Raw genomic sequence first — 27,115 nt, 5'->3', positions numbered from 1 at the left:
TGCCATGGTGCACAGCAGATGGGATCCGCACAGCAGGGCCTCAAGCAACAGGGCGGGGATGCAAATAACATGAGCTAAGCAGATTCTGCCCAAGCCTCAAACTGTTACCACCTTAAGGAGGAAGGGGACCAGGCAGGGGGGCCCGGAGGAAGGTGACCAGGCGGGGGGGCCCAGAGGAAGGGGACCAGGCAAGGGGCCCGGAGGACAGAAAGGTTCACTGGAAGGTAAACAGCTCGGTAGGTGAATACTTGTCTGCTAAGGCCCACACAGCCAGGCTGGCGTGTTTGCTGACTATGGGAAGAGATTCCCAAGCAGCTGACTGGTGAAGTTCTGCAGCAGAGGGGCCCTGCTCTCCCAGCAGAACGGGCCCTCACCTGAAGAGGGCAGGCAGTAGGCTCCCAGAGTGCAGGGAGGGGTCTGCTTGGAAATCACCCTCCCCGGCCCTGCCTTGTTGCCTTTCTGAGTGGGGAGAAGGGAAGGGGCTCCTCCAATTACAGGCAATGATGAGAAGCCCAGAAAGCCTGGCTGAAGCAGGCAGTGACCCGGGAGCAAAGTGCTCCTCCCCACCTTTGAGTGGGCCTACATGCCCAGGAGTCGGCTTACTGCAGCCACGGGGAGATGAGAGGGAGGGTAACCGGGGCAACAGGATTGCCAAGTGAACCAACAGGTGTTTGCACCCCTGCAGGCTGCGTTCTCCCTGAAAAAGGGGGAGTCACCGCCGCATTGCCGGGGTGTGCTCCCCTGCAGCACGAGCCGGCTCAGTCAGCACCTCGGCTAGCTCCACAAACCTCCATTTGTCCAAGAGGCAAAACCCCCTAAAAGAATTAACCCAAACGAGCAACAAAGCCATTAAAAGCAGAACAGCAGCACTGGGGCTGGCAAGTGCCTCGGGCTGCCAGAAAACCAGAGCCAACAGCCTTGGTGCACCCATGGCAGCCAGCCTCCTACGCTGCCATGCTCCCTCAGAGGCCACCTGGGACAGCGCCCGGGCGGAGGGAGTGCGGCCTGGTCTACGCTGCTCAGCTGGTACAGTGACACCACTAACCCCCCGAGTGTGGATGCAGGTTACATCAGCAAGAGAGTCCTTTTACCTGTATAACTGATACACCAGTTCCCCAAGCGAGGTAAGCTGTACATCCAAAGAACTCTTGTGCCAATGTAACTGCATTTACACTAGGGCTTCTGCCGGCAGAGCGGAATCGTCAAAGGCACACCCTGGCCGACAGCTATGCCAGCACAGTTCAAGTGGCTGGAAGAGGGGAAGTGTCCCTTGGTGAAATTGGATGGCTTCCTACCTGATCTGCACATGACGGGAGCTGCACTGTCCTTTCTGTGCGGGTGGAACCGGACCCAGAATGCCACTCAACTAACAAGCCCTATTCCTGGAACTGGGCCAATGCCATTAGCGACAGCATTTGACTTAAGCTACTGCAAGAATGAGGAAGGGTGAAGGAAAACCAAGGCAGAATGACACTGGCTCATGCTCCCTAAGAGAAATCAATCAAGGTGAGTCAACTAATTATAGAGCAACAAATGGAAACCAACACAACTATTACGAACAGATGTGATTTTCAGCTGCCTCTGTGGCAGAGTTATACACAAGGAGAAGGGACAAACGACAAGAAACTAGTGAAAAAGTCGCGAAATAACAGGTGGGGACTCCATGGCAAACTGGAAGAGCCCATGTGTAGTCAGTGATGCTTGTTACTTGCTGCTTTTCCCCCCATCCTCCCATTTTAAATTACTAGCCATGCTAGCATGGAAAAACAGGGTCTTTGCTCCTCTGATTCCATATACTCCTACTGCTCCATCCCCAGCTAAAGCCAGAATCCTGTTTACGTCAGAATTAGCTGCTGCAGAGGGCTCCAAGATTTCACTAATAGGGACCCGTGAGGTCAGATGGAGAATGAGCCGCAAGAGCAAATAAACTCAGAGGAACCAAGATCCTCTCTTGCCACAGTCACCACAGCGTCTAAGCTCCGCTTTTCCGTGCCAAAGTCCCTCGCAACAAAAACTGCAGAAGATATGATACACAAGAAGAGATCTTCCAACCCAACTCAAACAGCGGCTTAATGCGTAGAGTAGACCAAGAGTCCAGGACTCCTGGGTTCTACTCCTAGAATATGCCCTTACTTGAGTGCGTCACTATCTCTGCACCTCATGGTACCCATCTGGAAAAGAAGGATTATTACACTTAGCTCCCTCTCGCGGGAGTCATGAAGCTTAATTAAAGTAGGTGCAAAGGGATTTTAACACAACAAATTAAAAAAGCTCTATTCCGAACAGCTTGGAAAATTCTTTCCTCTCCTCCAGCCTGGTGTCTTGCTAACAGGAGTCTGCATGACACAGGGCAGCATCTATTGGAGAAAAGACATTTGCTAGCTCACTCCTGAGAGCACTCTTAGGAGACTGCATTTCTGGAACTATCCCAGCTGTAACCGTGGCAATAACAGGGTGAGGATTTGAAAGCAAACTACCAATGGCACCAGGAGTAATTGTTTTAGTTAGTTAAAGGCCTTTTGCTATTTGTAACACAAGATCAGCCAGGTTTGATTAGCAGTGGCAGCATACCAAAGGTCATTACTGTTAAAACATACCTCAGTGAGCAGTTTAATTGACTCATTATTCTGTCACTAGCCAGCATTTACAATTGGGCATACCAATCAATACCAACAGACCTAGAGAGCAAACCAAGCCAGCCTGAATGTCAGAGCAGAGCCCACGCAACTACTCCCACTGCCAGCCAGAGGCCTGGCTGCACAGTGTGCAGGTGAACATCTAACTGTCCTTCCACCTAGGCCTGGCTATGTTCGCCCACCACCGTGGGTCCCTGCCGATCACAACGGAAGGGAAGAGGATCTGAGAGGCACGAGCCGGTCCCACACTGTGTACAGCCAGCCTCTTTGGTCGCTTGATCCCCTAACGCGGTTTCAGCCAAGCAAGCTCCCTCTGCCTCTTCAAATGCTCAGTTAGTGCTTGAGGGTAGCACTAGGGTAAATTTCTATTTATCTTACACTTCCCTTGGCTAGTCGAGTTCCCATCAAATCAGTCCAAAGCTCGTCCTCTGTCTTTACTCGTCTACTGCTCACCACGGACCCCTCCTTGCACTCTCGAGCTGAGTGAAGCTCCCTGTGATCCGCAGAGAAGCACAACGTCTCCCCAGGACTCCCATGGCCTGGCGCCTGTGTAAACCCGACAGCCATTCATTACAAGACTCCTAGAGCACGAGCAGGTCTCGCCCCACTCTGAGCTACTGACTCCTTGCTGTATGGCACGAACCACAGCTGTGCCCCAGACAGGCTGCAGCTTTCTAAGGAATCCTACGGCCCCTCCTCCGGTGGTGGAGTGGTGAAAAAAGAAGTGGGTACGCTGACCTTTTCGGCGTTGCAGGCCAGGCAGTGGTACGGTAGGTACTAAGGGGGTGCAGACGTACCCTCGTTTTGAACTGGGTTTAGGCTACGATTACACTGGAGGCCAACACGAGAAGCCCCATTACAATGTGTTTTTGGCAGTCACTCACAGACCAACTTAACAATTACATTGTTCTTTAATTATTGTAATAGTTTTGTAACTAAAAGTGTGTAAACTCCATATTCCCCCAGAGAGAAGAGAAGAGAAGAGAAGAGAAGAGAAGAGAAGAGAAGAGAAGAGAAGAGAACTCTGATTGCCCGCTGCCTCTCCCAGCGCTCCAGTCCCCGGCTCTTGAGTTCATTCTGTGGAGCACCCGAAAGACGGCCAGGGGCTGTCGTTTGAGAGCTGGGAGATAGGGCTATACTAATGCAAACAGCATCACAGTCTCAAACTTAAATTAAGCTATTCTCACACAGTCTGACTGCTCACACAGATTGACGGCCAGCATATCCCTTCGGCATGCCCAAGTGATGCTCTGCATACTCCGCTGCCTGTGCGGGCTCAGACAGCAGCCGCAGAACCCGCGGTGCCTTCCGCACAAAGGAAAAGTACCACCAAGGGCAGCTACCATGGAACGAGACTGGCTAGCGTCAGAATGCCCAAGCGGAGATGGGTTCTACCAGCACAAATACAATCACTTAAGACATGAATCAAAAGATCTACCACACCTCGCTACCTGCTGCCGACATTCCCCATTTTAAAAAACTGTTTCAGTGAAAAATAAAATGACTTTAAAAACAATGATGATGTGACTGCATTACAGATAATGGGGCAGTTCAATCTATTAATCATTGGGTTAATCTATTTATTCACCTTGAGAAAATTACCGATTAGGAGAAAGTCTATTAAAAGAGTACAATGATTCAGCCGCCACCTCTCTCATTGTGAGAGCAATCTCAGAATGTCCCCTTTGAACTCGGCCGTAATAAAATTCTCATTAAATGCAAACCTGCAAGATGGTAACATAAAGGGACTTGTTAGCCTCAAAAAAAATCACTTGCCTTGAAAGTTGCTTATTTCCTCCTAGGTGTGAAGGTCAGTTTTCCATCCACTAGCTACTGGGGTTTCTTATTTCAGCCAATCAATGCAGCTGTGACATATTGGAAAACCAACACAATTCAACCACTTGTGCCTGACCCCAACAAACCCATGCACAGCAGTGTAATCCACCACCGATGGAGCATGTACTCCACTAAGCCGGGCCCGAGCCGCCAGACCCTGCCGCTAGGCCGCCTCTTCCAAATGTTGTTTTTCTCTCAGTTGGCAAGAAGCTTTGTGGCACAGGGGAGAGCAACAAATGTGGGCAAGATTCCACTGTACACTCACAGCTGTCCCCACACAGTGCACTACTGGGCCCTGGCATTAAACTCATGAGTCACAGGCGCAAGGTCTGGGATGGACGACAGGCCGACTCAAAGAGACTCTTCCAACACCCTGCAGAGATCAAACCGATGTCAGGCACTGACGAGTGTAGAAATTGGAGGAAGTCTCTCTTCCTCTGTTAGCTCCTCCGTGGCCTGCTGCCTCCACATCTGAAGAGTCACAGACTTTAAGGGCAGAATGGATTATAAGATTATCAAGTCCGACCTCCTGTACATTAGAGGCCATTAAATTTCACCTATTTATCCCTGCATTGAGACTAAGGCCTGGTCTACACTAGGACTTTAATTCGGATTTAGCTGCGTTAATCCGAATTAACCCTTCACCCGTCCACACTACAGAGCCAGTTAATTCGAATTAAAGGGCACTTAAAATCGATTTCTGTACTCCACCTCGACGAGCGGAGTAACGCCTAAATCGATTTTGTTAATTCAAATTAGGGTTAGTGTGGCCGCACACCACCGAATTACTGTGTTTAAGTTAATGGGGTAGTGTGGCCGCACACCACCGAATTAATGTGGTTAAAAACCGAATTAAGGTGCTTAGTGTGGCCGCGCACAATCGAATTTATACAACCTGTTTCCCAAATTCGAATTATCTAAATTCGGATTAATCCTGTAGTGTAGACATACCCTAATAACTTGAGTTTGACTAAAACATCTTCCAGAAAAACAGCCAGCCATGATTTGAGGACATCAAGACATAGAGAATCCACCACTGCCCTGGGGAACTTGTTCCAGGCGTTAATCACCCTCGGAGTTAAAAATATGCGCCCAATTTCTAATTTGATTTGTTTGGCTTCATCTTCCAGCCATTAGTTCTAGTTTGGAGTTTCTCTGGGAGATTGAGAGCCCTTTAGTACCAATATTTTCTCCCCATAAATCACTGTCATCAAGTCACCTCTCGGTCTTCTTTTTGATACACTAAACAGACTGATCTCCTTAAGTCTCTCAGTGTTGGGCATTTTCTCCAGACCACGTATCATTTCGTGGCTCTTTTCTGCACTGTTTCCAGTTTTTCCAACATGCTTCTTAAAACGTGACCACCAGAACTGGATGCCGTATTCCACTCCCAGCCTCATCAATGCTGTGTACAAAGGTAAAACCGCCTCCCTACCCCTGCTCATTACTCCCTTGGTTATGTTTGCAAGGACCGTGCTGGCCCTTTTTGGCCGCAGCACCTCACCGGGAGCTCATGCTGGGCTGCCTGTCTACTCTGACCCCTAGATCCTTTTCAGAGTCACGGCTTTCCAAGACACTGTCCCCCTTTCTGTGGATCTGGCCTGCATTCCTTCTTCCTAAATGGATAACTTCCCGTTTGGCTGTATTAAAAAGCGTTTTGTTTGAACAGGCCCAGCTTAACAAGTGATCCAGACGACGACGCATGACCACCCCACACAAGCACGGAGAGATTAACGTGGGCAGAAGGAGCTGTAACGGGGTTCATGCACCACTCCGACACCTCCTTGTGGCGGATATGGGAATTAGCTCTGGTAGCCAGCGCGCACTGCTCTGGTGGTGCTCCACCTCTTCTGCTCCTGGACCCACGTCCCTCCAAGGACTGTGGTGTCCTCGGCCTCTGGCTGCGACACACTCTGTGCTCCCCCCTTCCGGGGGATGTCTCTGCAATCTCTGGCCAGCCACTTCTCTCAGTGGCGACTGCAGTCTGTCTAGCCACTTCCCCAGTGGCGAGGGGGAGCCTGTAGAAGGCTGCTGCTTGCTGCATCCCCTCTACCTCCTCAGTCAATTTCCCTGGGTTACACTCCCCACAGCCCCAGCACCCTCTTTGCCCTTGCCTCAGGGCCTCAGCCTGCAGATCCCTGCAGCCCGCCAGGATCTGCCTGCTCTGTCCAGGGTGATAGCCACCTTCAGCCTGCAAGGCAGCCAGTCCTCCTCGAGCTCCAGGGAGTAACTGAAGCTGCTCTGCCCTGCAGATCTTCTTATGGGGCCTGCCCAACTCTTATTGGCTGCTCCCCTCAGGCCTTCTCTGATTGGCTACCTTCTGCGTAGCCGCCCGAGGACTCTATTAACCTCTTAGTGCCCAGTGTGGGGCAAATCACATGAGCCAATTAACTATATATTCTGCACGTGGAGGGGAAGTAGGGACTGATACAGCCTAAGGGCTGGGGGGGGGAGGGGGGGCGGGATTATAAAACAGGAAGTCAGAGCAGGAAGAGGTTGCAGAGAAGAGATCTGCAGTCACTTCCAAGAAGGAAAGGGAGTTAGCCAGGGCCAAGGAGGAGATCAAGGGGCTGAGTAAACCCTAGGGTCCTACCCTGGCCTAAGGAGTCTTGACAAGAGGCCAAGAGGGGTGAAGTAGCCACAGGGAGTGGACGAAGCTCTGGTGGCAAACTCCAGATATAGTCAAGGAGATAGAGAGGTGCGGTAGGAAGAAGCCCAGGGAAACAGTCACCAGGACCGAGCAGACCTAGGTTGCCAGTCATAGAACCCTGGGCTGGAAGCTGGAGTAGCAGGCAGGCCCAAGTTCCCCTACCAGCCACTGGGAAACAGACACAGGACCTGGAGAACTGGAACGAAGACCATCTGAGAAGGCATCTGGACAGCTTGTCCGGTGGGACCTTGTTTCCCTGGAAGGGCGGGAACGATACAGAGACTTGGCCAGAGGGCTGAGTCACGGAGAGAGAGAGAGAGAGAGAGAGAGAGAGAGAGAGAGAGAGAGAGAGAGAGAGAGAGAGAGAGGAGCCAAAGTGTGAGCAACCAATGGAAGGGGTCACCAGACAGGGGGGAGAGCTAATTCCCAGACCCAGGCACAAGGAGGCGCACCTGCGGCGAGGGGAACCCCTTTTCACTACCCTGTCCTCATCAGCATTCACCATTCTGCCAACGTTTGCGTCATCTGCAAATTGTATCAGCCATGATTTTATGTTTACTTCCAGATGATTGACAAGAACGTTGAATAGCATCAGGCCTAGTTCCATTCTATGAGAGACCCCACTAGAAACTCCCCCATTCATTGATGGTTCCCCATTACAACTACTTTTTGAGTTCTGTCACTTAGCCAGTTCTTAATCCATTTTATGTATGCTTCACTGATATTGTATAGCACTTATTTTTTAACCAGAAAGTCATGTGATGCTAAGTCAAACCTCTTACAAAGTTTAAGTATATTACATCTGCAGTTATCTTTATCAATGAAATTTATCTCAGAGAATGAAATCAGGTTTGTTTGACAAGAACTATTTTCCAAAAAAAACACATTATTGACAATAATTATATTCCTAGCCTTTAATTTTTTTTGTGATTGAATCCTGGATCCGCTTTTCCATTACTTTGCCCAGGCTAACCAGTCTATAGTTACCCTAGTCATCCCACTTGCCATTCATGAATATTGGCACAACGTTAGCGCTCTTCCAGTCTTCTGGAATTTCCCCCGTACTCCAAGATTTATTAAAATTTAACAGCAGCAAGCTATACATCTCCTCAGCCAACTCTTTTAGGACTCTTGGGTGAAAGTTATCTGGGCCTGCAGATTTCAAAATGTTTATCTCTAGCAGGTGTGTTTTAACATTCTCCATCATAGGTACTGGAACCAGGGGTGCTGCTGCACCTGTTGGCTTGAAGTGGTAGCAACAACCCAAATACATGATTTCAGCACCCCCATTATAAAAACTGTTCCAGTACCACTGTTCTCCATAGTAACTAATGGACTGGAAAATACTTCCTCATCCTCGTGTGATTTCAATACATCATCCTGCTCCTTTTCAAATGCTGAATAGAAATATCTCGAAAATTTCGGCCTTTTCTGCATCATTAACAACAATGTTACCAGCTCCATCTGATAATGGGCCTATACCATCAATTGGATTTCTTTCATTCCTAATATACTTAAACTCCTTCTTATTGCCCTTGGCTCTGCCAGCCATAGATTTTCCTGTCTTTAGCATACCTTATCAATTTTCTAAACTTCATGACTTCATTTATATCGATTGCTATCTATTTCCCCATGCTAGACATTGCTTTTTTATTTCTAATCTCTGCTTTCACTCCCCCAAATGAACAAGGATGGGCTTTTAGCCAAAGTTGTCCTCTTTCTTGATTGTGGAGTTGTGGCTTTTTGGTCACCTAATCAGTTAAAGTACTCCCACTTTTCATGCATATTTTTCTGTCTAAATTTTTCCTCCCAAATTTCCCTGATAATTTTCCTCATCTTTGGGAAATGAGCCCTTTTGAAGCACCAAGTATGTATATCATTGGCTGGGACTGTCCTCCATTTGCCTTTATTGAAAGCAATCAGGTCATGATCACTGATCCCTAGGCAACCACCAACTTCCCATCCTGGGAGTAATTTAACTTTAGCCATCACAATGAGGACCAAAACGTAGCTCTGCTTGTATGCAGAGAACAACCCGAATCTCTCATGATATGTGTTCTTGACGGTAGGAGCGGAGAGTCTTTGAACAAGACATGCCAACAGTAGACAATGGCCCACTGGCACCAAGGCATTGGTTGGGGTTAAGGGTAAAAACCAGTTTCTAAAACTTCCATGATATGCCAGTCCAAAATGCAGGAGTGCCCACATTTTGCCCAGCTGAGACCTGCATAAACAACCTGCCTAAATCTGAAAGTCTTGCCTTCCTTGGATGAAACGCAGCCCCTCTTGCCTTTCACACAGTACGTGTGACCAGCAGACACTGCAGGCCCCAGCAGACAGCACAGAGCAGCGAGGGGAAATTACAGAGACTAAAATGGGAAACAGGTTGATGGTTTACGTGCGATAGTCTTGAAAGTGTCCCGTCCGTCCGTCCCCCGCCCCCCACCCCTGGCCACGACCCACTGAAATGAAAGTGTCCCTCGAAGCCCTGCTTGTGAGACGGAAGAACATAGTGATGTGGGAAAATTGATCCACGCGTTTAAGGCCTGTAAGCAAGCTTGACCAAACTCAGGGCCTTGACTAAAGTTTAAGGCCTGCTAAATTTTCCCTCACAACAGCTTCACAACAGAACCCAACACTCCACCCCAGTCAGGGTCGGCAGGTAAGTCCACGCGAGCTTTGCTCAAGCTGAAGCAGCATGAACACAACCTCTGTCAACTGCTAGAAGATCAACTCTCCCAAGCGCAGTCTGGGCTGCACCCAGGCCGGCCACCAGGTTAATATGGATTAAAGAAATCCCAGGGTTCTAACATGATACTGTAGTTGCGTTACCAGGACCTACTCAACAACCTTAGCCCAGGAAGAGGGGCTCTAATTAGTGCCTCCTCAGGCACACACCTGGCAACTACGTGTTTGAGGCAGGCCGGCACCCTGACATCCTCCCGTAGGGAACAACAATTCATGACAAAGAAGGGATCTGAACTGAAAGGGAGGGTGGAAGAACAGCATGCACGGAGCAACAACAACTAAAATCTATCTCAAGGCTAAAACAGGAACCCGTGGGGCCAGTTTCCCCCATCCACCCGCTCTGCCGGCTCTTGGATGCCCCCGGCGAGGGCAGCAGTAGGAAGGAAATCACGTTGCCAATTGTTTGCTTTTATCTTTTCAGCTGCTTGAGAGGATCAGTTTTAACGAATCAGTGTTGGGGAGACGGGGCGCCGAGAAGGGAAAGTGAACCTGCTCGTTTACATGCTACAGAGCAAGCCTAGAAACCTGGGCAGCCACATCCTTTCCACCTGTGAATACTCCCTTCCCAGTTTAGAGACGCTTCTGCGTTTCCAGAGCACTCCGAGGGCAGACACTTGTGACACTTTAAATGCTATCTGCTCTGCAGCTTCATTGAGGGAGTATTATCTGCCCACAAAGCTTTCATTGAGATCTGTTTATGAAAAATAAAGATGGGAACAAAATAAGTCTTCTGGAACCTCTATGTGAGGAAATGAAGCTTACAGAGGAAACCTTCAAAGGTGATTTATAGACACATAAAACACATATTTTCCTTGAAATGTGCCCTGAGAGTTTGCCTTGTACACACTGTCGTCTGTTGTGAGAGAATTGCAAAGAACCGAGACAGCTCCACCGAGCTACGTTCTGCTTCCCAGCAAGGCAGCAGGCCTCGGGGCAGTTCCAATTCTGACTCTGCTCCTGACTTTTAGTGTGGACTTGGGCCTCAGTTTCCCTTTCTGGAAAATATGACCAATGCCACTGATTATTTACACGGTGGTGCCCACACGGTGTTTGGTGCCTCCCAAGCACAGAACAGTGCAGTGCCTGCCCCACGGAGCACCCCATCGGCAATGAGAAAAACACACCAAAAGGTGGGAGAAAGGAGTCCCACGCCCAAGGAGTGACTGGGGTACTGCTGGGCACAAGCCTTGGTAGCTGACATGGGTTTTTTATGGTGGTCAAACACTAAATTCCCCTCCCTCCACCTTCCAACCAGCCTGGGTCAGACCCATGGGCCATCCAGCCCAGCATGCTGTCTCCAGCAGTGGCCAGGGATTAGAGATTTCAGAGCAAGAAACCCTGAAGCTACGATGGAAGCCTCTACAGCTGTGGACTAACGTGGCAATAGGGACAGTTACTCCCGAGCCCCATCAGCTAGTGACCGACTTGTGGCCCTGGGGCAGGAGAGTTCAACAGGTCCAACTGAAACCATCTTTAAATAAGCATTTGTACATTTTTTTTTTTAAATTCCTTGCAGTTTTGAAAGGGGTTTGGGAACTGGCTTAAAGCCTCTGCAAAGACGTTCTCTGTGGGCAAGACTGACACCATGAGCAGGTGACTCAGAAGCAGCGATTGTAGTCTCATGAATGCAATGGAATCAAGCAAGAGTGAAAGCCCATTTGACCCACAATCGCCCTGCCAGCATGCCAGGGGTGCAATTAGGATGACCTCATTCCTGCTTTGACCGCGCAGAGCCCCCTGGAAGAGCTAAGCATTATTATTATAGAAATTAATTCAAACTTTCATGAGCCCTCCACCCCCTTTGCTTAAGGCAGCAATTTAAACTCCAAAACAAACTCTGTGCAACAAACATGGAAGTGTCAAACCGGCAGAGCCACACAGAACACCTCCCAAGAACTCCCACGCTGCTATTCATTCCCACGCCTTACCTGATATTGACTAACGCATGCGTCACCTTGCTGGCAGGCTCCTTCCACTGACCGGCATTGGTCGAAAGCCGGAGCACTGAAAGAGAGGGAGAGAGATCCTTAAGACTGCTGGTACTGAACCGACAACAGAGCGACACTTTCTAACCTGAAACATCCAGTAAAACAGCAGCTGGAGATCCAAGTCACAACGAGACCAGCCTTCAAGAGAGCCAGCAGAACCCCGCCCTCCGCCCCCATTCTGGTTGTCACGACCTGGGTTCAGGGTCTCACTCCCAGGCCATAATACGCAGCCTCTTCTGAAGCCATTTCAGAGATTTTAGGAATATAAAAAAGCTATATAGGCCAAAGCGCAGCCTCCTTTTCTGGAGTGGGGTGAGAGGGGAATTAATCCTGCCGACCTGATTTCATCTCCGTGTCTCCAGATCCCCTTCCTCCAGAAATAAGAGCTTAGCATCTTGGATTCATTCATTGCTCTCTGCTCATGCCACTTTCTCTGGTATCTTACTCCACATTTGCTCCCCTTCTGCTCAGCTCCAGTTCCTATTTATTCAGGGTTCCATCTGTTCTAGACTATGCCCTGTAGTTTCAGACTATCCCCATGTCGAAAGTTTCTTTGGCTCTGTTAATCAGCCTTGCAGAGAAAGATCATACCCCGGCATGGGGAGAAGCCTGCTCCCCAGAGAGACCAGCACGCCCCCTCTGCCTCACAGAGACAGGGAGCAGAGCTGAAAATGCTCCAAACCAGGCAGAACGTCTCTGGAAGCCCATCGTGCTGCTGACAGAGTGCCCAAGGTATTTATTCAGGTCCAGAGTGTTTCCAGGCAGCCCATCATCTCGGCACCCACACCTCAAACCCAGTTGCGAAGCAGTGAAGAAATCCAGAACAAAGGGCGTTTTCGTGACGCAGTGTGCTCTGCCGGAACTGTGGGTGAATTTGTACGGTCAAGGAATAATCCATTTATGATGCCATGCCTGGAGCTAGGATTTTCTGAAAAGGGGTACCTGGCACTTGTATATGAACACAGCTTCTCGCCCCTGAGCACAGCACCCTCATTAGGGCTGTCTATAAACATCAACACTACTTCAACAAAGCCCGTGAATCCATGAGCAGGGTGGGTTAATGTACAGTGCTCACCAGCTCTGCAGACCTGGGTAAAGGAAGATTCAGGGCACAAACATACATAAGAACGGCCAGACTTGGTCAGAGGAAAGGTCCATCTAGCCCAGTATCCTGTCTGCCGACAGTGGCCAATGCCAGGTGCCCCAGAGGGAATGAACAGAACTGGGAATCATCAAGTGATCCATCCCCCATCGCCCATTCCCAGCTTCTGGCAAACAGAGGCTAGGGACACCATCCCTGCCCATCCTGGCTAATAGCCATTAATGGACCTATCCTCCAGGAACTTATCTAGTTCTTTTTTGAACCCTGTTATAGTCTTGGCCTTCATAACATCCACAGGCAAGGAGTTCCACAGGTTGACTGTGCGTTGTGTGAAAAAATACTTCCTTGTATTTGTTTTAAACCTGCTGCCTATTAATTTCATTGGGCGACTCCTGGTTCACGTGTTATGAGAAGGAGTAAATAACACTTCCTTATTTACTTTCTCCACATCAGTCATGATTTTATAGACCTCAATCATATCCCCCCTTAGTCGTCTCTTTTCCAAGCTGAAAAGTCCCAGCCTTATCAATCTCTCCTCATACAGCAGATGAGGGGTACGTTCCATACCCCTCATCATTTTTGTTGCCCTTTTCTGAACCTTTTCCAAGTCCAATATAGCTTTTTTGAGATGGGGCAACCACATCTGCACACAGTATTCAAGATGTGGGCGTCCCATGGATTTATATAGTGGCAATATGATAGTTTCTGTCTTATGATCTATCCCTTTCTTAATGATTACCAACATTCTGTTCGTTTTTTTTTTTTTTTTTTCTTTTTACTGTCGCTGCACATTGAGTGGATGTTTTTAAAGAACTATCCACAATGACTCCAAGATCTCTCTCTTGAGCGGTAACAGCTAATTTAGATCCCATCATTTTATATGTATAGTTGGGATTATGTTTTCCAATGTGCATTACTTTGCATTTATCAACATTGAATTTCATCTGCCATTTTGTTGCCCAGTCACCCAGGTTTAAGAGATCCTTTTGTAGCTCTTCGCAGTCTGCCTGGGACTTAAATATCTGGAGTAGTTTTATATCATCTACAAATTTTGCCACCTCACTGTTTAACCCTTTTCCCAGATCATTTATGAATATGTTGAACAGCACTGGTCCCGGTACAGGCCCCCTGGTGACAACACTATTTACCTCTCTCCATTCTGAAAACTGACCATTTATACCTACCCTTTGTTTCCTATCTTTTAACCAGTTACAAATCCATGAGAGGACCTTCCCTCTTATCCAATGACAGCTTACTTTCCTTAAGAGCCTTTGGTGAGGGACCTTGTCAAAGGCTTTCTGAAAATCTAAGTACACTATATCCACTGGATCCCCCTTGTCCACATGCTAGTTGATCCCCTCAAAGAATTCTAGTAGATTGGTGAGGCATGATTTCCCTTTACAAAAACCATGTTAACTATTCCCCCCCAAAATTATGTTCATCTATGTGTCTGACCTTTTTGTTCTTTACTATAGTTTCAACCAGTTTGCCTGGCACTGAAGTCAGGAATACCAGCCTGTAATTGCCAGGGCCTCCTCTGGAGCCCTTTTAAAAAGTTGACATCACATTAGCTCCCCTCCAGTCATCTGGTACAGAAGCTGACTTAAATGATAGGTTACAGATGACAGTTAGTAGTCCTGCAATTTCACATCTGAGTTCCTTCAGAACTCTGGGGTGATTATCATCTGGTCCTGGTGACTTATTACTGTTCAGTTTATCAACTTGTTCCAAAACCTCCTCTAATGACACCTTAATCTGGGACAGTTCCTCAGATGTGTCACCTAAAAAGAATGGCTCAGATCTGGGATTCTCCCTCATATCCTCAGCCATGAAGACCGACCCAAAGAATTCATTTAGTTTCTTTGCAATGGTCTTATCGTCCTTGAGTGGTCCTTTAGCATCTCGATCCAGTGGCCCCACTGGTTGTTTAGCAGGCTTCCTGCTTCTGATGTACTTGAACATTTTTTTGCTATTACTTTTTGAACCTTTTTTGGCCTTCCTAATTATATTTTTACACTTCATTTTCCAGAGTTTATGCTCCTTTCTATTTTCCTCATTAGGATTTAACTTCCACTTTTTAAAGGATGCCTTCTTGCCTCTCACTGCTTCTTTTACTTTGTTGTTTAGCCACGATGGCTCTTTTTTGGTTCTTTTACTGTTTTTAAATTTGGGGGATACATTTAAGTTGAGCCTCTATTATGGTGTCTTTAAAAAGTTTCCATGCAGCTTGCAAGGATTTCACTTTTGGCGCTGTACCTTTTAACTTCTGTGTAACTAACCTCCTCATTTTTGTGTAGTTCCCCTTTCTGAAATGAAATGCTACAGTGTTGGGCCACTGTGGTGTTTTCCCTGCCCCAGGGGTGTTAATTTAATTATATTATGGTCACTATTACCAAGCAATCCAGCTACATTCACCTCTGGGACCAGATCCTGTGCTCCACTTAGGACTAAATCAAGAATTGCCTCTCCTCTGGTGGGCTCCAGGACTAGCTGCTCCAAGCAGCAGTCATTTAAGGTGTCAAGAAACTTTATCTCTGCATCCCACCCTGAGGTGACATGTACCCAGTCAATATGGGGATAGCTGAAATCCCCCATTATTATTATTGAGGTTTTTTATTTTAATAGCCTCTCTAATCTCCCTGAGCATTTCAGTCACTATCACATCCCGGCCAGGTGGTAGGTTATATATCCCCACTGCTATAGTCTTATTATCCAAGCACGGAATTACTAGCCACAGAGATTCTATGGTACAGTTTGGTTCATTTAAGATTTTTACTTCATTTGATTCTATGCTTTCTTTCACATGTAGTGCCATGAACTTTACATGAACTGGGACATTTGGTCCACTTTTCAAAAGCACCCAGTCCTTTGGCTCTATTATTAGTCTCTACCCACAACTGGCCCAGAAGAAGGGCAAGTGCAGAGCGAGCACATTGGCAAAGCTCCTTGGACAGCTGCCTACACTATGCCTAGCCAGACACAGCTCTAGTGCCTCGCTTTCCGGAGCCCCAAACGTCTGCAGTTTCCTAGAAGAAGAGAAGGTGCCGGCTCTGTGTAACGCTGTTTTGTCAGAGAGCAAGTATCCCATTCCTGACACCGGCAGCGATGAATTCAGAGCGGGTTTCCACTCAGGCATCTGTAGTGTTAATTCGCGGGGTTTCGCTTCACAGAGCGGAACGGAAAATGTATTCATGTGAGAAATGAATTGTTTCAGCAGGTCAGACATGCCTATTGCTGCCCAGTCGAGAGAATATGAGCGTGTTATTCCTTCGTTCCACTTTTCTCTGGCTTCACCCACTGCCCAGTGCAGACATGTCCTTGGGCAGTGATTGGCTCCAAAGGCAAGGGCGGCAGCATTTGCTTTGTGAGCACCACTGACTCTTTGGTACTTTGCATGGGTGACAAAAAATACAGGTAATTTACAACAGAGGGATAAAACCAGAAGAACATAAGAACGACCAGATTGAGTCAGACCAGTGGTCCATCTAGCCCAGTATCCTGTCTCTGACAGCAGCTGGTGTTAGGTGCCCCAGAGGGAATGAACAGAGCAGGGGAATTTATTGAGCGATCCATTCCCTGTCATCCAGTCCTAGCTTCTGGCAGTCAGAGGTTTAGGGACACCCAGAGCATGGGGTTGTGTCCCTGCCCGTCTTGACTAACAGCCACTGATGGACCTGTCCTCCAGAACAGGGGTGGCCAACCTGAGAAGGAGCCAGAATTTACCAACGTACATTGCCAAAGGGCCACAGTAATATGTCAGCAGCCCCCAATCAGCTCCCCAACTCCCACCTCCCTCCCACCGGCAGCCTCGCCGATCAGCGCCTCCCCCTTCCTCTTCCCCGATCAGCTGTTTCATGGCGTGCAGGAGGCTCTGGGGGGGAGGGAGAGGAGTGAGGGCAAAGCAGGCTAAGGGGTGGGGACGGGAAGGGTTGGACTGGGAGCCAGACCTGTGGCAGAGCCAGGGGTTGAGCAGTGAGCACCCCCCGGCACATTGGACAGTTGGCGCCTGTAGCTCCAGCCCTGGAATCGGTGCGTATACAAGGAGCCGCACATTAACTTCTGAAGAGCCGCCATGTGGCTCCGGAGCCACAGGTTGGCCACCCCTGCTCTAGGAACTTAGCTAGTTCTTTTTTTAACCCACTTATATTTTTAACCTTCACAACATCTCCTGGCAAGGAGTTCCACAGGTTGACTGTGTATTGTATGAAGAAGTAATTCCTTCTGTTTGTTTTAAACCTGCTGCCTATTAATTTCATTGGGTGACCCCTAATTCTTGTGTTATGGGAAGGGGCAAACAACACTTCCTTATTCACTTTCTCCACACCAGTCATGATTTTATAGACCTCGATCATATCCCGCCTTAGTCTTCTCTTTGCCAAGCTAAACAGTCCCAGTCTTATTAATCTCTCCTCATACGGAAGCTGTTCCATTCACCTCATCACTTTTGTTGCCCTTCTCCATACCTTTTTCAGTTCTAATGTATTTCTTTTGAGATGAGGTCATTTATACTGCAGAGATTCAGTTCAATTGCAGTCGGAAGAAACAGCTATTTTAATGGGGGTGCTTCTCTGCATCTAGTCTGTAGTGCACCGTGGCTGGCTCTCTCTTACAGGTCTTCTAACCCCTGTTATGTGCTTGTGTTACTCCTATTATTTACAATGGCAGTTACATGTTCACACTGGGAGTGGGAGTGACCGGGGGGGACATACCCCTCAGGAGAGGGGCAGACAAAGAGGCACAGACATCCCTTTATCCGCAGCTTCCAGCACACAGGCATTAAACCAGCCCTGCTGCGGTTGTTCTTCAATGCAGGCTCGTTTGTGTACTGCTTGATTATGCCTCCACATGTTTTTTGCTTCTCTCCTTTGTTCCTTGCTTCCCTGCTGGGTTCACTTGGTGGTATTCCAATGCACTCCTCTCTCTTTGAAGGATGGTTTCTCCTTGCTTTGCCAGTGTGCGCATTCTTCTGTCCAGCTATTTCCTCCGCCCTGCCTGTGGGTTTGTGGGGGCTGCTCTCTGGCTTTGTTCTGGCGCCGCAGGAGCGCAGTGTGTGATTTGTCCAAGGCAGCAGGTTTCTTGTCATGCATTTCTCAAATGCTTTTCACCCCTTTTGTTCACAATGCCCATTTCCCTGTGCTGATTGGTTCTGCAGCTTGTGTTTGCTCTCCAACCTCAGATGAAGGCATGTTTTCCCAGCTGGGAGCTCAACATGGCTTGGCAGAGACAAACTATAGGCTGGTTAACTCTACATGAGGGTTCAGGGTGTTTTTGATGACATTTCAATATCATATATTTAGTCACATGGGCAAATACATATTTGCATTAACAACACATGCTTGTTAGACAGGTGCCCTCTTGGACACCGTACTGGATCACTTGAACAGGCCTGTTCCTTTGGTGAAGAGCCAATGAAATTTACTTTGCCCTTTTGGAAAAAGAAAAAATTTATTCTTTTCACAGATTTATCCCTTTCTCAAGTCTTAATTTACTGGGTATCTATGCAAATACAGAAACATATATATTCACACACACACCCCCCCAAACATGCACCGCCCCGAATATCTCACACAGCTTATTTCCTGCTTGTTTTTATCAATGGTATCTCAAATAGGCCACTCACTCACCCATGGAGTAGAGGTTATCGAAATTCTGGTGCATACGGATGATCTCGTAGTACAACTCATCGTAGCTGCTGGGAGTTGGGAGGAAGGTGTCTCCGTAGGTGATGAACATGTTGAACAAGTTCACTACCTACAAAAAAATTAAAATTACAATAGGGGATCGTTACACAACATCTAATTTACAATAGACTCCAATCAGACCCAGATGATGTTTAAAACCTTCAGAGTAATAAGCCCATAGTACACTGGACAATATTCTTTTAGCCCATCAAAGAGTGGTCATACGCCACCTTCTTGCTCTGTCATTTCTTATGTGGAATGTGGATAAAACCTTAAGACAGGCAGATTTCTGATGCTTTGCGGAGTGGGGAGATTACAGCATGCACACGGTTACCATGACCAGGAAAACTGAGCTAACGAATTCGGAGCATGAGCTTGTAGAATCCAACGATCTACAACTCTGCCTGCTCCAGGGAATAAACCAGCCACCAACTACCTGGGATGAGAAAGGAACTTCCCTTAAGAGCAAACTTATTACATGACTGAGCACCCATTAAGGGGTTTCTCGGACCTCCCTCGGAAGCATCTGCCATGAGCTACTATCAGAAACAGGCCAGCGGCTAGCTGGGCCAGTAATTTTCTATAGGGAATTAAGACAAGCCCCCCCCCCCTTTGTTTGGTTAGCTCTCTCTTTCCAGTTTCAGGGTCTCCCATCCCAAGCTGGCTTTTCCTGGTTTCTCCCACAAAACACACTTCACCCAGACTGGCAAAGGCAGGGAGACAACTCAATCTTGTCTACACCACTGGGCTTCCACCCCATCTGGGTATGAAAGACTAATATCTCCCTTCTCCTGCTTTTCTATCCCCCTTCAGTTCCCACGGAGCACATATGTCTGGCAAACCACTGCCCTGGCCCCCAGCAGGAGGACCTCTAAGGTCCCTGGTACGAGTCATCCCAGACATCCTTCTGCCCACACCCCTCATCCCAACGAGTGTTGTCTTTGGGATTCTCCAATGTCTCCTTAGCATGCATAGGTTCCCAAGCTAGAGATCTGTACGTTGATCTCTGCACAGTTTAACTACCTGTTCAGCAGGCCAGCCCCAGCCCCCCACGGAACCTCCTCCTCTGGGCCATTCAACGTGAACCCACTTTCTCTACACTCACCAAGAGCGCCACGGTGAAGATGTTGTGTTTTGCCAATAGCACAGTCTCATTGGACATGAGGAACTTCAGCAAGTTGATCAGAGCTAAGGGAAAGGATAAAAGTAATCAAAGCTTTTTTCAAGAAGCCATTTAAATACAAGTGCATTTTCACCATCCTAGCCACTGGCCCAGTGATCAGGAAGTACTCAAACTTGCTTACGGCTTTACTAGTTAAAATGCTATTCTGCTCTGATAAATGACTGTGGAAATTGGCATCGTCCCAGGTGTATTCTCCTCCACCAACTTCCAGATCAAATCTGTCAGTTTCAAGTGGAGTTACTTGTCAGTCAAGTCTATTGACAATGAGGTTTTTCTACCTGTCATCACCTCAAGCTATGCCTGGAATCCGGAGAATCCAGCCGTCTCCTTTCTGCTCCATACACCATCAACATGAGGCTGTGCAATTAGAACTCTGTCACTTGTGTTGACGACACACGAGGCAGAACACGCAGCATGGCTCTTCTGCGGCATTGCTGCCTCTGTGATGGTGTGATGGCACTAGTAAGGACTGGTACTTTATTGTGCCAGTTATCTACGGCTGTGCAGGGAAGACGATAAATCCAGCTCAGATTCGTCTCCTGAAGACAAATAAATCAATAAAGGCTCATCCAACACTAGTGAAAGATAATTAGCCCTTTCATTTGAACTCAGTTAATCTAATTACAGGGCTTTAAGCCTGTCCAATTTACAAAGCATCACTGCGTTATGAACGTTTGCAAAAACGGAAATAGATCATCACTATTATTGGTAGTTATTAGCATCATAGAGATTTCCTCTCCCCCCCACATGGGATACGGTCGGGAACCAAAGCCTATTTCGTGGGTCTGTCTACATGAGATTCTAAACACAGTCTCTGCTCTGAAATCAGCCGCCGGGAATGGGGTTCTGGGACTTTAAGACAGCCAAATGAGGTGGACAGGACGTGCAAGTTAGGAAGCTGTAAAGGCAGATTTTAAAAGGCTGTTTATTATTTACTGATCAGTACCTGGAGCTAACAGCTTCACGTCAGGCTGAGCCCTCGGTTTTACAGGTACAACTTGGATTGGATTCATCTTTTTCAAAGCCAGCATTCCAGCTTGCGGCAATCCTGCCATCCAGCACATGCTGCTGCCCGTGACGCAGCTCAACCAGGCAACAGCAGCAGTAAGGCAGGCAAACAGCTAAATGAGGGCAGCAGAAGCAGGCTAGGAACAGCAATGGGTGCTGGAGAAAGACGGCTGGTGGAAAACCCACCCTGGAAGCTCCAGCGAGGTCTCCGGGAGACTCACTCAGAGCCATCACCCACCCGTATGTAACAGAGTCAAGAAGTGAACACTGCGCACTTGGAAGGCAGGACCGGGGGGGGGGGGGGGAGGTGCCCGAGTGTTGAAATAGTTCTTGAGAGTGTTCAATATTTGCCTCAGCCTTTGGGCAATACAGCACATAGGGACCAATTAATACTTGGACAGAATTCACCCACTACTGCCCTCAAAGCTAGTCCTGTAACTTGTACGTGTTACACACATCAATTCTAAAGTCCCTTCTCAAGGACACGGGAGCAAACCAGCCCTGATTTGGGAAGGTGCTGTACAGAACAGGAAAACTAGCTTTTAGATGAGGCAGAACTACCGGCTCCGCAGTGGAAATAGCTACGGGACAGGAAATTTGGGGGGAAGCAACAAGATATGGAGGAAATGGTCCATTTCTTTGGGTTTCCAGAGATTCAAGCATGCAGAAAAAGGAGTGAGCGACAGCCGTCTGAACGGAGCCTGACTAAAGCCCTGAAAGCTCTGCTCCCAATGCCAGAAGTTCACCAATATCAGCAGAGAGCCTCGACCAGCCCAAAGGGAGGGGAACTGTGCCCCCAGCCTCCCTCCCGGAGCACATTCCAATAAGTGCCACCCCCACTACAGCTCATCCTCTGAATCAAACTGTGGTCAGGGCCTCCATTCCACAGGAATTCAGCCCTGGGAGGACTTCAGGCCAATATTTCTCTGCGAACAAAGAAAGAGCAGGTACAGATGGGCTCTTCACTGGAGCCGAGATCCAGTTAAAACAGGTTTCCAAGGTAACTAAGCCTCATAGCGAACACTGCAGTCTCCTACAATCAGTACTTTGGGCTGAAGACAGCTGCCCTGCATCACTGTCACAGCAGCTTACGAGGCATTTCTGAGACAAGGGGCTATAAATAGCCTTGATTTCCAGCCTTGCCCACAGAAGTTCACCTAGCCACGCCTCTGGCCCAGGTGCTGCTGCTGAACTCGCAGGAGCTGAGCAGCAAGGCGCTCCGGATTGGTCATACATGGCGAGAAGATGGCCCTTGAACTACCTCTTCCCTAGCCTAAGAAACGCCCCCCCACACACTTTCCTAAGAGAACTGCAGCAGAGATGGATGTACAGTGCATAGACAATCCACTAAGCTGTATGAAACGCACAGAGACAGTGAGCACAAATACCCTCTGTCATTAGAGGGCACTTCTTTTTCAAAAAGGATACCAGCCCTCACTTTTCAGGGCAGAGGCCAATTAACAGAGAGGGGGCTGGGGAAAAAACTTCTCCTCTGGGCAGGTTATTCGGTAATTGTTCACAAGGAGCTTTCCTGAATCTTCCTCTGAAGCATCTGGTACCACACTGGGTTGGAGACCGAATATTGGACTAGACGGGCGACTGCTCTGATCTGGACTGACAATTCCCGTGCTCTGCACATCAGCCTCACTCACTGTAACAAATGTGCCCACTTGCTTAATTTCCAGTTTCTCTGTCAGAAGAGGCAAGATCTTACTGCAGCTTAAAATCACTCTGGGAATCTGAATAGCACCAAACCATTGCCCACTCCAAACGTCTCTCTAGCGTGCTGGTTAGGGGAACAGACAAACTCGCAGCAAAGACAGCTCAGGGACTGAAGCCCCACCAGGCGTACGGTCACTGGATAGTTTGGCTCTTTGGGAAGCCCAGGTGTGGAAGACGTTTACGAAGCCCCCAGTTAGCAGGTGCACTGAACCAGTGCTGCCAATACTGTTAGCCTTCTGTCACCCAGGCACATCATACATCACACTCTCGGAAGGATTGTCAGTCCTAACCTGTAAGCACAGGTGTCCTAGGAGTTTGTTTAGGAGGCAGGACCTGCCGATACATTTCATGGTGTTTCCAGGGCAAATAAAACTTACAGAGCTGCTGACATCCAGTGCTCTTCAATGATGACACCGCCACTAAAATAACCTCGAGGGAAGGTACAACGGCTGCACCCCAAGCTCTGAATAACTGAGCAGCCTGATGCCAGACGAAGTGCATCACCTCTTCCTCGTTAGAGGGAATTGCGCTCTACATGCAGCACATGAACAGCTTGCCCTCAGCCCAGTACCACGCCAATAAATTATGCATGTTTGCCCCCTGGCGGAGCAGCAGATCAATTTCTCAGTCATGGATGCTCAGAGAATCGTGGTTTCTGGTTGTGCTTGGTCACATCACCCAAAACTTGTGCTCCAGTTTTATTAACAGCTATGGGAAAGCTGCTAACGAGTGATAGGTTTGTTTCATGCATGAACTGGAAAATGGGGATGTTTCTACTAAACCACCTAGGTTCTCCCCTCCCAAGAGTCATCCGGCTTCTCCTGCCTTCCTGTGATTCTTTCACCCCCTCACACAGCATGTCTGTCTTCCCCGGGCCTGACTCCCGGGCCCAGCAGAGAGGTTGCACAGCTGCTCTAGCAACAAAAGCAGGGTAAGCCTTAACCTACCTAATCTGAATAAATGTTTGGCTTGGGTCTCCATTTTGTACAGTGCCAAGCACACTGGCAGTGTTTCCTAAACAAACTACAGGAAGAAAGAGCCTGAACTCCCACATGTACACCGACAACTTCAGGAACTCAAAGGTGGTGGGGCAGATCCTTATAAAAGGGGTATTACGAGAGGAGGCATGTGACTGGCTGCACAGGTGATTGGCGTCAGTCTCCAGGTCTCAGCTCTCAGGCAGTTTACTCTCCCAGGAATCGTTACAGCCAGAGGATGGGAAATAGGACCACTGGCATTTAAGATGCCCTCCTGGTTTATTAAACTGAAATTACTGCAGATTGGCGGAGCTTTCAGCTCCTACAGCACAGAGCTGTTTGCACAGACCGGCTCTTCTGCTCCTGGGGTGCCAGCTCCTCTCACTCCAGCCCCTGGAGAGCACAGGAGTCCTCCTGCCCGACAGTCCCTCCCCTTCTCTCCCACCCCAACAGATTTTGCTTCCCTTCACTGCATAAAATGGACCGTTTTCTCTGCAAGCCTCGTTTTGAACTGAAGTGAACTCAGCCCAGGAGCATCTGGGATCAGGAAAACGTTTCCATTCTAGTTACTGCCTCACCGTTCCTGGTCTGGATGCCGTATGTGTGGGGGGTGGGCTCTTTGCTCCCACGGAACAGGAAGGCAGCAGAGCCCCTAGGCCAGTTGCAATGGAAGCGCAAACTCTGCCAAGAGCATTCGGGGCTCCGGCAGGCTATTGCACACCTGAGCAAAAAAGGGACCGGTCCCAAGAGAGACGCTGCTGTCGAATCCGGGGAAACGGACCGTGGGAATGGGGAGGAGCTGGGGCATTGCTTTTCCGTCCCTGCTATGCTCCCAGTTCAGAAGTCTAGTCCTCGGAATGGTGCACCAATGGTCACCAAAGAGGGAGTGGGGCAGGAAGCCATGTGGCTCCCCTCAGCTAGCTGTGTAATGCCAAATAAAATACAGTATTGTGCAACTAGAGCCACTGAGCCTGTCAAACCTTCCAGCGTGGTCCCCGGATGCTCCCGGCAAGGCAGCTCTATTTCCCTGCACAATGGACGACAGCTCCAACAGTCTCCCGCTCTCACGCCCCCTTCTAGAGCCAGGAAAGCAGGACATGGCGCTGCTTCTAACTCACCCCCGCGGGGTGTTCTCCTCCCAGCTTGGCCCCACGGGGGGCACCTGGCAAGGCAGCTCCTCAGAGTGCTCACTGGCTGCAGGCAGGTGCAGCCCAGGGAATTCCTCTGCCTCCTCTCTGGTGAAGCAGCACAGTCAGTCCACGTGACCTCTCTGCAGCCAGCCTGCTCCCTCGTACAAGGAGAAAAACTCACTAGACAGGCATTGCGGTGGAACCCCCAAGGCAAGCGGAAAAGAGGCCGTCCAAGAAACACCTGGCGACGCGACCTTCAGGCTGATAGCATAAAAATGGGCTATACCTGGAACCAGCTAGAGCAAATGGCCCAGGATAAAGGACTCTGGAGATCTGTGGTTGGCGGCCCATACCCCGACTGGGGTGACGGGCATGAGTGAGTGAGTGTGGATAGTGCCAGCGGCAGCGCCTGGCGTCCGAGATGGGCAGTAAGGAAGAGAACGGACGGGCCAGTGGTTAGCGCAGCAGGGCTGGACGTGGAAGACCTGGATTCAATTCCCTGGCCTGCCACAGACTCCTTGTGACACCACGGCCAAGTCACTTTGTTTCCTTGTGCTTCAGCGCCTCGTTTGTACCATGGGGCTAACCACACGGCCCTGCCTGCTTCAGAGCAGGGTTGTGAGGCTCAATACAGTGAAGACCGCGAGGTGCCGGTACGCTATGGGAATGAGGGCACGGATGGCTGTGAAGGAGCAGCGCAGTCAAGGCAGGAGAAAGTTGTAACCTTCACACTGGACAGAGAGTGAATAAGCTTCCCACACCCAGCAGCAGACAAATAAACCTGGGCCTGCTTCGCTCTGAGCCCCCCATCTCCCCAGGTGAGGAGCAAGTGCCCAGGCCTGAGATATTTTCTTCTTTTAACCCAGGAGAGCTGAGTGTGGGCGTCTGTCGGGGGAAGAGTCTGAGCAGCAGCTGCTTAAACCGCTGAGGCCAAAGTTGAGTGGGATTTATGAAGAGATGGGACATGCGCTCGGGCAGGGCTAGACCAAGCAGGTGCGCTGAGTTAGTTCAGACTGATGTCGAAGAGTCCCCACCCCCTGTGAGCAGAGGCAGCTGATCCCGGTGCTGGACAGTACACACAAACACCAGGCAACGTCCCGACAGCTAGTCTAAAAGCCACACACAGACGGCAGGACGCCGTGCAGCCCGGAGGAGGAGATTGACTCATTAACGACTGACTTTTTGTAGACATTGTGGAGGCAGCAGGTTGTTGGAGGATCTGAGTGAGGAGCCCCTGGATTGGGAAGGTGTTCATGGAAACAAGGCACGTGGCTGGCTGTGAGAGCAGAAGAGGATGCGGAGGTGAAAGGGGGCTTGCAGTACAGGAGAAAGTCCAAGATGCGCTCCAAGGTTGTAAGAGTGCTAGTACGACCGATGGCGAGGGGGTTGGTATAACCCACTGCTGGGGCCTGGGAACCCCACCAAAAGGAACACTACGCTGTTCCTAGCTCCCAGCGCAGGTCAGACGTAGTTAGCTGGCTGGCAATGGACAGTGGTTTGAGAAAGCAGTGGAAGGCAATTCCACCGGGGCTGGTACAACTAGGCTGCCCCCTGGCTAAAGGGAAGAACTCCTCCCCACGCTGGTGTCCAGGAAAGCAGATCAGGAACCAAACGATGAGCAACACCCCAGGCTCGTGTATGAGAACGACAGATTAATTAACATCTTCCATCTGAGGACCTCATAATAATGAATTCAGCATCTCAGTCCCCTTGTGAGGCAAGGGAGTATTACCAGCTCTGTTTCACGGGTGGGGAAACTGAGGCACAGAGGGGCAACATGACTTGTCCAAGTCACACAGTCAGTCAGGGACAGAGCAAGGGATGGAACCCAGGAGTCCTGTCTCCTAGCCCTGCATATCAACCACCAGGCCATCCCAGGAGAGAACAGCACTTCCCTACCACCTTGACCGTGGTGTTGTGAGGATCAATACATTAAAGGTCTTTCTAAATGGGGACAAAAAGGGAGACCCCAGAACAATACAAATCCACAACCACAGTAATTGTGATGCCTGAAGAAAGGCTTGAAGGCAGGGAAGCAACAGGGCTCGACAACTGTCTGTTGAGGTAGCCCGAGTTTGTTCCTAGGGTGGGGGAATTGGTCACATTAAGTGTGCACAGAAGCTTTGCAAAACAGTGATCAAACCACTCCTCGGGAGATGAAAATTGACAACAGGGTCTGACGGGAAAGAACTGCCAGCAGCATTCTCAAGAGACGGGCTTCGAACTGGAAGTGTGAGCTGGAAAGAGCTGCAGCGTTATTACAAACTCATGCACCAACGCTGCCCGAGGCAGCGTCTAGCCCAGCGTCCAGGGACAAGGTAACCAATTACCCAGGGGTGGTGTGGGTGCTGGCCCACTGACTGTCAATCAGCGGAGACCCTGGGGGCGAGGGGTGCTGGGGAGCCCACAGTCAACAGAGGGATACATTTAACGCATCAGCTGGCTCGTCCCTGG

General features: G+C 49.2%; 1 protein-coding gene across 1 annotated transcript in view; it reads right to left on the bottom strand.

Annotated features, from left to right (window-relative positions):
* ARMH3 (armadillo like helical domain containing 3) overlaps nt 1–27,115 on the bottom strand; it is a 176,307-nt gene that overhangs the window by 64,038 nt on the left and 85,154 nt on the right. Inside the window, exons 21-23 of the mRNA XM_026651067.1 lie at nt 19,747–19,829; nt 18,585–18,711; nt 11,799–11,874 (exon numbers count right to left, since the gene is read on the bottom strand). Of these exons, the coding sequence (XP_026506852.1) occupies nt 11,799–11,874; nt 18,585–18,711; nt 19,747–19,829 (286 nt within the window). The remainder of the gene's footprint in view (nt 1–11,798; nt 11,875–18,584; nt 18,712–19,746; nt 19,830–27,115) is intronic.

The sequence above is a fragment of the Terrapene carolina genome, unplaced genomic scaffold, assembly GCF_002925995.2.
Source record: "Terrapene carolina triunguis isolate 2854851 unplaced genomic scaffold, T_m_triunguis-2.0 Scaffold95, whole genome shotgun sequence".
NCBI classification, from domain to species: Eukaryota; Metazoa; Chordata; order Testudines; family Emydidae; genus Terrapene; species Terrapene triunguis.
This window is presented reverse-complemented; position numbering and strand designations above follow the sequence as displayed.